Source organism: Eurosta solidaginis, chromosome 3 (genome assembly GCF_040869045.1).
Source record: "Eurosta solidaginis isolate ZX-2024a chromosome 3, ASM4086904v1, whole genome shotgun sequence".
Taxonomy (NCBI): domain Eukaryota; kingdom Metazoa; phylum Arthropoda; class Insecta; order Diptera; family Tephritidae; genus Eurosta; species Eurosta solidaginis.
Genome location: NC_090321.1, coordinates 188,246,957 through 188,258,638, shown reverse-complemented (window position 1 = coordinate 188,258,638; position 11,682 = coordinate 188,246,957). Strand labels below are relative to the sequence as shown.

The following is an 11,682-nucleotide window of genomic DNA, read 5'->3' as shown; positions in this document are numbered from 1 at the left end:
TATGTCATTTGATCTTGTTTACTTGTTTAAGCACTCCCTCCTTAAACGTGCTGTTTCCGCCACTATTCAAATCTGATACGCAGTTTAAAAAAATCCTGAACGTTTTATGAATAACAAGCAGATTCCGAAGCCCTAACTTTAGTTTACTTATATAATTGGGGGAAACTTTCAAGAAGATTTTATCTGTTACTCCACTTTTTCCTCTACTTCTTTCTCACCCTCTCCCGCTTAACACGAATCCTACAGATTTGTGAAAACAGCATATATTTTCCTCAAAACATAAAAAGGGGAGCGATTTTTCACCATAGACATTTTTTCCTCAATTTGGTGTACGAATTTTTGGATAATAAAAAATTCTCATATATATATAAAACAGCTTTCCATCATAAGAAATGTTCTTGCTTTGAGGAAGAAATTCCTTTGGAGAAAAGTCACTCCCATTTTGGAATACATTTTTTTGAGCCTAGATCAAAATCTGTATACGAAATAGTTTCAAACAAATGGCATCATATATAAGATTTTGTAGAATGAATCGTTCCATGTCCCGCTTCTCCGAAAAAGTATTAAAAATTATCATCGACATACAAAATTCTAATCAAATCGCATCCACAAACCATACTCGTGTATGTGAGAATATCAAGGTTCGTAGATATAATGCATAGGTCGAAAACCTTTCATATGAACCTAATGAATTAAAAACTCAAATAAATAATTCAATAAAAAAAAAAATTTAACAGTTTTTTGAGTTTTCGTGCAAGATTTGTTTCAGTGCGGATCACTAAGGCGTTTGTTTGACGTTTTAGCGCGTCTGCTTTAATTTCGATTAACCTTGTTTCTTTATGATTTTAATGTATGCTAGACAATTGGCAAAATTTAAATTAAAACATAAATTATAATTGCATTCAAAACGTTGCTGGTAAAATTTTTTTATTTTGTTCATTGGTTTCTTTCATAACCCCCATTCTCGATATTGAAGCATTTTGGGAAGCTCTTAAGTAAGCGACTTTTGATTATATAATCATCAATAATGTGGCGCTTGTTCTACATATTTATTAAAACATCAACTAACTACTTGTACCATTAACCATAATAAACCATCATTAAAAATTAGAAAGTGAGGGCTTCCTACGAAGAGTAGTAGTATTAGTCACATGGCATCACTAATTAAATAAAAAAAACTGATTACAAAATTTTTAATATCTCACTTGAAGCTCCTACATATCTTCTACATTGTCGCTGTTTTATCTATTGTACATACCTTCTTTCGATTGAAAAAAAGAAAATAAAATAAACAAACCAAAACAATATTTGCGCTCTTTAGTAAATTCATGTCAACCTCTCAGCATGCAGTTGATGTAAACGTAGGGGCTCGGTAAGATTACGTTTTATTTAACTAGAGTATCTTTCTTTAGATATCTAAGCTCCTTTATCTCATGCCATCGTTCTTATTTATGCGTACCTATCGACATTGATATTTTATACTCAACTGCGCTTCACAGAGTAAATTGATTACCTTCCCCTAAAGGTAGAATGTATTGGCACTCACTCTACTTGGCCCCATGTTTCTTTCTTCTAAGTAGGCGTCTTCTTCTTAGCGTCACCGAAGCTCTTTCAAATAAAACGAGTTGCTGAGTCCTTCGCAGCGTAGCCACAAAGGCAGCATCCTTTTTTTCCAAGGCAGTACGAGATTGCTCTTCATATCATTTCTTTCTCCGGTCTCGCTGGAAGCGTGTGGTGTCCGCAGCCGCGGTAGATAGTTAGTGTAAAATTTGCTCCCACTGCTCCCTTGCATCGGCAGGTCGAAGATTTCTCTCATTGAGCAGATGTTAGAAAAAAAAATACTTGACGCGGTATAGGCAGAGGAGATTAAGGCCGAGCTTATCTTTCAGTTAGCGTCGTGGTCCGTTTAAGTTTTCCTACAATCCCATAAATTGACGGGATAGGACCTACATGTTTCACGCCGACTTCAAACAGTAGACACAAGGCGGCTGAATTTTTACTTACAAGCTTTTTTTAACCGAAATACGTCCAAAGTGTTTGCTAAGCCCCTGCCGAGGGGCGACCACGCTTGAAAAAATCGAAAAATCGTGTGCAGCTTCTCGACGGACAATTTTATTTGGGTAGCTGCGTGTACTCTTCACTGCACAGAGACGGATATATGGACTACGTAGAGTGCGCACATTCAGGAAACTGGTGCTATGCTTGGTTTGAAGCCAAGAAACCTTAACCCAGTGGGAGATGTTGTATTGTGAAGGCAGAATTTTCAGCTGCAGAACCTGCGTTGAAGTCGCCAAACATGGAATTTATGTAATGCTGCAGGAAGTCGTGCCACGGATGTAGTCATCATAGGAGTCCTTATAGTTATCAACGACGGCATCTGTTGTTGCGTGTGTGCAAATAAACGTTATATTAAAAATTCCCTCTTTATGATTAACGCTTATTATCAGTCCATCGGTTCCTCCTCCTAAAAGAGTCTGGACGTTTGAGGTTTATGCTCTTAGACGTGATCCTTTATATCATAGTCTGCTTAAGGTTTTACGTGCTCATCATCAGAGGATTTGCTACGAAGTTTTTGCATTGGTAGGATCTGGATTTTAGTCGCCTCTCAATACAGTGCATATATTCTAAGCCCACTTGCCCGCAGGGACAACTACTACCAATACGAAAATAACAACAAAATTATTAAAACATTACTGCCAATTTGCTGTCAAAATTCAGAACTTAGCATATAACTTTTCTAGATGGCATAGATTTCGTTTTCTTTACAATGATTGTAATATTGTGTGGTTTTCTAGTTTAGCGATTTTTGAATATGTCAATCACGTGAATCAGGTGTGCCCTTTCGCGCTCAGCACAATCATAGCCACAGCCCTAAGCGCCACAACCCTAACGCCAACTCCACCTGCAATAGTGTGACGACATTAAACATTTTACAGTTAATGCCACTCCCACCCAAAAAAAAGCGATCACATATTTGCTTTATACTTCAGTTCAAAACTCGACTAGCAAGCAAGCACACTTGTCGCCTACGATCGGCTTAACACAACGGGTATTATAGAACTAATTAAAACGTTAGAACCAAAATAGTAAAGAAAGTGTTTAGTGTGAAATGTTTCACCTTATTTGCTATTTAATTTTGCGCCAAGCATAAATAAGCAATTTTCTAAGCTTAATTTACAATCTCGCCAGTGTTATTGTTTTTGTCTTTAAATAGAAAATTATTGCAAACAATTAAAAAAAATTAATTTTTATAAATATTTTTTGTTTTTATTATTTGCTCACTTGTATTTTATTTTTCTAGCACTTCTGTAATTATTATTGTTAATTTTTTTTTTTTTTTTGTAATTGTTGTCGAGTGGTGCTCATTGTCAAAAGCGCGTCTGATACTTACCGAGTAAGTTTGAATAGCTCGAAAATAGCGGAAAAGGCTCATCGCATAATTTTTAATAACGTGCAAATAAAGTCATTACTAATGCGATCAGCGTAAATAAATACAACAATTGTATTACCGTGTGTAGTTTTTACAACAAATGTTATCGATTAATTAATTTCAATATTATTTTTTAACAAATCACTTAACGTGCGGTGCGAATCGTTAGTTTTTTTTTTTTTTCGTAGGCAAACAATTTGTAAAGTGTTGAGTTGTAAAGTTTGCTTTAAGTGATCTCAGCTAAGTGATCGTTCATATTAAATTTAGTTGCATGGCGTCCCCAAAACCACAGGTTTCTCCCGAAGACACTTCAACTCAAGTGCAAGTCTCATACGAACAACGTGAAAGAAAAGTTTTTCACGAAAATACAGAAATGACGTATTCAGCGGACAGCATATCAACGGGTAATTTTCGATTTTATTTTTTATTTTATAAGATAGTAATAAAATAAATAATTATATAATCAAAAGCAGAAGTACAGTGCATTTCAAGATAACTAGCAGCAAGTTGAGAACATTGAGAGAACTATTCATACTAGTGAATTTAATTTTTTTTTTTTAAGTGCAAAGTTTTTCTATCTTTTTTCACTATTACCAGTAAAAGTTTGTAATTTTCTGCAAATGTGGATCACGAATCCTAGTGGGCGATCTTTCTCGAAAGAGGCAGATAATTTACCTGCAATCAATTTTTTTTGAAATAATTGTATATAAAACGATGCATGCAACAGTGTTACCCAATTCAATACCAACGGCCTTGTACATGCAAGTCCACTAAATTCCACGAGACTAGAGATATACGCCGCAAGTAAACGCCGTTTTTCCACCCCGCCGCCGAATGACAAAAATATCGGCGCGGCGGCGTTATATTGTACTTTTTTAAGACTGTCTAGGCCATTTATTGTTCATTTCGAAAATTGGTCCGATACGGTCGAAAGAGGCATCAGGGGATGCGCATCACTGCCAGTTATAAAAATCCAATTGCGAAATTTAACACTTTCTAACCGTTCAAAAGAAAAGCAAGCGCTTTCAATGCCAGGTTAACACGGGCTTTGTTGCATCACCAAATTCACCAAGTTATTAAAATTATATAAAAAATTTAAATGCTCACTTCGAATAATTTTTTCAAAAAATTAGTAAAGAACAATGAATTTAAATAAAATAACCCAAGTCGAACATGTTTTCAAAGTTGTTAAAAAAGCAAGTTATCCGAAAAAGGTGCCGAAATTCTATATCCCGATTGGCTGTTATTCTTTCAGCGAAATCAGTGATGCAAAATCCTTTAGTAGGCTTCAGGCGTCTAAGAACCCCTTTGAAATGATTCTCACCTCATACTTAAGTTGAAGATATATGCACGTGTGACAAGGGTTTGAAAAATCACTTTATTTGCTTAACTATAAAATAAGGTCTGAAATGTTAATTTCGATTTCCACACTTCATCATTCAACACCCAAGTCTCCCGGTTTCACATTTCATAAAGTTGGCGGCCCTACCCCAACTAATTCCTTGGAGGGAATCACATTGATTATACGCTATCAACCGTGTTTAAATATCACCTACACGTTACGGCTCCTGTTACAAATATGTATACGTAAGCACATATTTTAACCAGGTTAGGCCTTGCCCTTCGTAAGAACACTCAAAGTGGTAAAGCAAAAGCTTTCCCAACACATTTTTAAAATTTTATCCACGGTCTTCACCCATGAGTAACGCAGGGATATACACTAAGATTGCTTATGATTTTGAGGCGGCATAATTGGCCGATTAGTTACTCCCTAATGTTTCAAGGTGTTTTTTTGGTGTAGAATCGGCGTCAAAAATATCCGTCAGAAAGTCTTCGGAGCTACACCTAGAGCTTCTAGTGACGTCGACGAAGATATGAGTCTAAAGTCGCAGTCTTAGAAACAGTCGTAAGTCTTAGAAAGTGTAAGCGCCCTTTTGCGCGATCAACAATAAGCCAGCATTGATGCTAATCGTTAAAACTGTGCCACGAGAGTCATGACTATCTAATATCTAATCTAATCTAATCTAATCTAATATATATTATAAATGGGAAAGTTTGGATGTTAAGATGTTTGGATGTTTGGATGTTTAGATGTTTGGATGTTTGGATGTTTGGATGTTTGGATGTTTGTCCAGACGTTTGTCTTTGTGACTCAATAACGCAAGAACGGCTGGACCGATTTGGATGAAATTTTGCACACATATAGCCAATAGTCTAGAAGGATCTACTAGCTATATATTTTTCAAAAGGGGCGTGGTCCCCGCCCCCTAGGAACAGTTATAATTTAATTATTATATTTTTTCGTCTTTGCGACTGAATCACGCCAGAATGGCTACACGGATTTTGATGAAATTTGGGACACAGACAGTAGTCTACTAGCGAAATTTTTTTCGAACATGGAAAGAGGGGTGGGGGTCCCACGACCCTTCGAGAAATTATTTTTCATAATTTTTACACATTATAACTTTACGTATACTGGCCTTCACCAATATCACAGACTCAAGGGGTCAAATAAGTCGAGGGCTTACAAAGTAAGCAGTGACACCCTCCGCCCGCCCCCCTTTATCTCCCCCTCTGGTGTAAAATCCATAAATTGTTATAACTCAATCTAAATTTTCTCCTAAATCAATAGTTTTTGGTATCTGGTACATACAGAACGAGATCTAGACAATTTTGGAGGAACGATCAGTGGTCCTCTCCTCTACTCCCGCCATCCGCCCTCCATTAATTGTTTTTATTAGCACGCTTTTATTAGCTTTACCTGTATGTTTCTATCTAACTTTTTATTCGCTCCAATGCGCCTGCTGCCTTATTAACATGGTTTTATAATTAGCTTCACCTTATTTGTAATCCCGTAAGGGTCATATCGAGACCCTTCCGGGATCATTTCTGGATGGTTTTCGGGATCGGTCCGGGATTACGCCGGGGTAATTTCGGGACTTTTTCGGGACTATTTCGGGATCATTTTGGGACCCTTCCGGGATCATTTCTGTATAGTTTACGGGATCCGTCCGGGATCCCGTCGGGGTTATTTTGGAACATTTTCGGGACTATTTCGGAATCATTTCGGGACTATTTCGCGATCATTTGGGGACCCTTCCGGCATCATTTCTGGATGGTTTTCGGGATCCGTGCGGGATCTCGTCGGGGTCATATGGGCACTTTTTCGGGATCATTTGAGGGCTCTTCCGGCATCATTTCTGGATGGTTTTCGGGATCCGTCCGGGATATCGTCGGGTTCATTTGGGGACTTTTTCGGGATCATTTGGGGGCTCTTCAGGCATCATTTCTGGATGGTTTTCGGGATCCGTCCGGGATCTCGTCGGGGTCATTTGGGGACTTTTTCGGGATCATTTTGGGGCTCATCCGGCATCATTTCTGGATGGTTTTCGGGATCCGTCCGGGATCCCGTCGGGGTCATTTCGGGACTTTTTCGCGACTAATACGGGATCATTTGGGAACCCTTTCGGCATCATTTCTGGATGGTTTTCGGGATCCGTCCGGGATCCCGTCGGGGTCATTTCGGGACTTTTTCGCGACTAATACGGGATAATTTGGGAACCCTTTCGGCATCATTTCTGGATGGTTTTCGGGATCCGTCCGGGATCCCATTAGGGTAATTTCGGGACTATTAGGGGATCATTTGGGAACCTTTCCGGCATCATTTCTGCATAATTTTCGGGATCCGTCCGGGATGCCGACGAGGTCATTTCGGGACTATTTCGGGATCATTTGGGATACCTACCGGCATCATTTCTGGATGGTTTTTGGGATTCGTCCGGGATCCCGTCGCGGTCCTTTCGGGACTTTTTTTCGACTAATACGGGATCATTTGCGGACCCTTTCGGCATCATTTCTGGATAGTTGTCGGGATCCCGTCACAGTCATTTCGGGACTATTAGGGGGTCATTTGAGGACCTTTCCGGCATCATTTCTGTATTGTTTTCGGAATCCTTTAGGGATCCCCTCAGGGTCATTTTGGGACTTTTTCGGGGCTAATACGGGATCATTTGGGGATCCTCTAGGGGTCGTTTCGTGACTTTTTCTGTTTTATTTCGGGATCATTTGGGGACCCTTCCGGCATAATTTCTTGATGGTTTGCCGGATCCATCAGGGTCATTTCGGGACCATTTTGGGATCATTTTGGGACCCTTCCGAGATCATTTCTGGATCCGTCCGGGATGCCGTAGGAGCCATTTCGGGATTTTTTGTTACTTTTCCGGGATAGTTTTTGGACCCTTCCGGGATCATTTCTGGATCTGTGCGGGATCCCATCTGGGTTATTTCCGGACTATTTCGGGATCATTTTGGGATCCTTCCGGAATCATTTCTGTATGGTTTTCGCGATCCGTCGTTGATTCCCTCGGAGCCATTTCGAAACCTTTTCTGGAGTATGTCGGGGTCATTTGGAGACTTTTTCGGGATCATTTGGGGCTCTTCCGGCATCATTTCTGGATGGTTTTCGGGATCCGTGCGGGATCTCGTCGGGGTCATTTGGGGACTTTTTCGGGATCATTTGGGGGCTCTTCCGGCATCATTTCTGGATGGTTTTCGGGATCCGTCCGGGATATCGTCGGGGTCATTTGGGGACTTTTTCGTGATCATTTGGGGGCTCTTCCGGCATCATTTCTGGATGGTTTTCGGGATCCGTCCGGGATCCCATCAGGGTAATTTCGGGACTATTAGGGGATCATTTGTGGACCTTTCCGGCATCATTTCTGGATAAATTTCGGTATCCGTCCGGGATGCCGACGAGGTCATTTCGGGATTATTTCGGGATCATTTGGGATACCTACCGGCATCATTTCTGGATGGTTTTTGGGATTCGTCCGGGATCCCGTCGGGGTAATTTCGGGACTTTTTCTCGACTAATATGGGATCATTTGCGGACCCTTTCGGCATAATTTCTGGATAGTTGTCGGGATCCGTTCGGGATTCCGTCACGGTCATTTCGGAACTATTAGGGGATCATTTGAGGACCTTTCCGGCATCATTTCTGGATAGTTTTTGGAATCCTTTCGGGATCTCGTCAGGGTCATTTCGGGGCTTTTTCGGGATCATTTAAGGATGGCTTTCAGGATTCGTCCGGGAACCCGTCAGGGTAATTTCTGGACTTTTCCGAGACTATTTCGGGATCATTTTGGGACCTTCCCAAGATCATTTCTGGATGGATTTCGGGATTTGTCCGGAATGCCCTCAGGGTCATTTTGGGACTATTAGGTGAGCATTTGAGGACCGTTCCGGCATCACTTCTGGATGGTTTTCGGTATCCGTTCAGATTCCCGTCGGAATAATTGCGGGACTTTTTCGGGATCATTGGGGTCCCTTCCGACATCATTTCTGGATGGTTTTTGGGATTCGTCCGGCATCCCGTCGGGGTCATTTCGGGACTTTTTCTCGACTAATACGGGATCATTTGCGGGCCCTTTCGGTATCATTTCTGGATAGTTGTCGGGATTCGTTCAGGATCCCATCAGGGTCTTTTTGGAACTATTGGCAGATCATTTGAGGATCTTTCCGGCATCATTTCTGGTTAGTTTTCGGGATCCTTTCCGGGTCCCATCAGGGTCATTTCGGGACTTTTTCGGCATCATTTAAGATTGGTTTTCAGGATTCGTCCGGGTTCCGTCAGGGTAATTTCTGGACTTTTCCCAGACTATTTCGGGATAATTTTGGGACCCTCCCAAGATCATTTCTGGATGGATTTCGGGATCTGTCCGGGATGCCGTCAGGGTCATTTTGGGACTATTAGGTGATCATTTGAGGACCTTTTCGGCATCACTTCTGGATGGTTTTCGGTACCCGCTCAGGATCCCGTCGGAATTATTGCGGGACCTTTTCGGGATCATTTGGTGTCCCTTCCGGCATCATTTCTGTATGGTTTTTGGGATTCGTCCGGCATCCCGTAGGGTTCATTTCGGGACTTTTTCTCGACTGATACGGGATCATTTGCGGGCCCTTTCGGCATCATTTCTAGATAGTTGTCGGGATCCGTTCGGGATCCCGTCAGGGTCTTTTCGGAACTACTAGGTGATCATTTGAGGACATTTCCGGCATCATTTCTGGATAGTTTTCGGGATCCTTTCGGGTTCCAGTCAGGGTCATTTCGGGACTTTTTCGGGATCTTTTAGAGATGGCTTTCAGGATTCGTTCGGGAACCCGTTAGGGTAATTTCTGAACTTTTCCGAGACTATTTCGGGATAATTTTGGGACCTTCCCAAGATCATTTCTGGATGGATTTTGGGATCAGTCCGGGATGCCGTCAGGGTCATTTTGCTATTAGGTGATCATTTGAGGACCCTTCCGGCATCACTTCTGGATGGTTTTCGGTATCCGATCAGGATCCCCTCGGAATCATTGCGGAACTTTTTCGGGATCATTTGGGGTCCCTCCCAAGATCATTTCTGGATGGATTTCGGGATCTGTCCGGGATCCCGTCAGGGTCATTTAGGGGTGCGTTCGAGATCCCGTCAGGGTCATTTCGGGACTTCTTCGGGACTATATCGGGATCATTTCTGGATGGTTTATGGGATCCGTCCATGACCCCTTAAGGGTCATTTCGGGACTATTAGGTGATCATTTGAGGACCTTTCCGGCATCACTTCTGGATAATTTTCGGTATCCGTTCGTGATCCCGTCGGAATCAATGCGGGACTTTTACGGAATCATTTGGGATTCCTTCCGGCATCATTTCTGGATGGTTTTCGGGATTTGTCCGGGATCCCGTCGGGGTTATTTCGGGACCTTTTCGGGGCTAATACGGGATCATTTGGGGATCCTCTAGGGGTCGTTTCGTGACTTTTTCTGTATTATTTCGGGATCATTTTGGGACCCTTTCGGCATAATTTCTTGATGGTTTGCCGGATCCATCAGGGTCATTTCGGGACCATTTTGGGATCATTTGGGGACCCTTCCGAGATCATTTCTGGTTCCGTCCGGGATGCCGTAGGAGCCATTTCGGGATTTTTTGTTACTTTTCCGGGATAGTTTTTGCACCCTTCCGGATCATTTCTGGATCAGTGCGGGATCCCATCTGGGTCAATTCCGGACTATTTCGGGTTCATTTTGGAATCCTTCCGGGAATCATTTCTGTATGGTTTTCGCGATCCATTGTGGATCCCCTCGGAGCCATTTCGGAACTTTTTCTGGAGTTAGTCGGGATAATTTAGGCACCCTTCCTGTATATTTTCTGGATGGTTTTTGAGATCCGCCCGGGAGCCCGTCGGGGTCATTTCGGAACCTTTTCGGGATCATTTTGGAACACCTTCAGGGATCATTTCTGTGTGGTTCTCTGGATACGTCTAGAATCGTGTCGCTCTCATTTCGGGTTTTTTTGGGACTATTCGGGGAACTTTTGGAGACCCTTTCGGGGCATTTCTGGATGGTTTTCGGGAACCGTCCGCGATAGCGTTGGCGTCATTTCGTAGCTTTTTCCGGATAATTTCGGGATCATTTGGGATCCTATCTGGTTATCAGCTCATTTAGTCCTTTTTTTACTCAATTACAAAAATAAAATGCATTAGACAGAAAACAAAATTTTAAACAGATAATAAGCAGGCTAACGCGAATAGCCCATATATTTAATATTTTTCTTGCGGACGGGGCCGCGGGTAAAGGCTAGTATCTAATCTAATATATATTATAAATGGGAAAGTTTGGATGTTTGGATGTTTGGATGTTTGTCCAGACGTTTGTCTTTGTGACTCAATAACGCAAGAACGGCTGGACCGATTTGGATGAAATTTTGCACACATATAGCCAATAGTCTAGAAGGATCTACTAGCTATATATTTTTCAAAAGGGGCGTGGTCCCCGCCCCCTAGGAACAGTTATAATTTAATTATTATATTTTTTCGTCTTTGCGACTGAATCACGCCAGAATGGCTACACGGATTTTGATGAAATTTGGGACACAGACTGTAGTCTACTAGCGAAACTTTTTTCGAACATGGCAAGAGGGGAGGAGGTCCCACGACCCCTTCGAGAAATTATTTTTCATAATTTGTACACATTATAACTTTACGTATACTGGCCTTCACCAATATCACACACTCAAGGGGTCAAATAAGTCGAGGGCTTACAAAGTAAGCAGTGACACCCTCCGCCCACCCCCCTTTATCTCCCCCTCTGGTGTAAAATCCATAAATTGTTATAACTCAATATAAATTTTCTCCTAAATCAATAGTTTTTGTTATCTGGCACATACAGATCGAGATCTAGACAATTTTGGAGGAACGATCAGTGGTCCTCTC

General features: G+C 41.6%; 1 protein-coding gene across 8 annotated transcripts in view; it reads left to right on the top strand.

Annotated features, from left to right (window-relative positions):
* Positions 1-2,967: 2,967 nt before the first annotated feature.
* Positions 2,968-11,682, top strand: part of LOC137244796 (aquaporin-like) — a 127,509-nt gene continuing 118,794 nt past the window's right edge. The window contains exons 1-3 of one of the 8 annotated variants that reach the window (XM_067774318.1): positions 3,021-3,071; positions 3,302-3,394; positions 3,698-3,834. In XM_067774318.1, coding sequence (XP_067630419.1) covers positions 3,702-3,834 — 133 coding nt within the window. In that variant the 5' untranslated portion in view covers positions 3,021-3,071; positions 3,302-3,394; positions 3,698-3,701. Of the gene's footprint in view, positions 3,087-3,301; positions 3,395-3,697; positions 3,835-11,682 lie in introns of those variants that run through there. The other 7 variants (XM_067774316.1, XM_067774320.1, XM_067774317.1 and 4 more) reach the window with 7 other exon arrangements.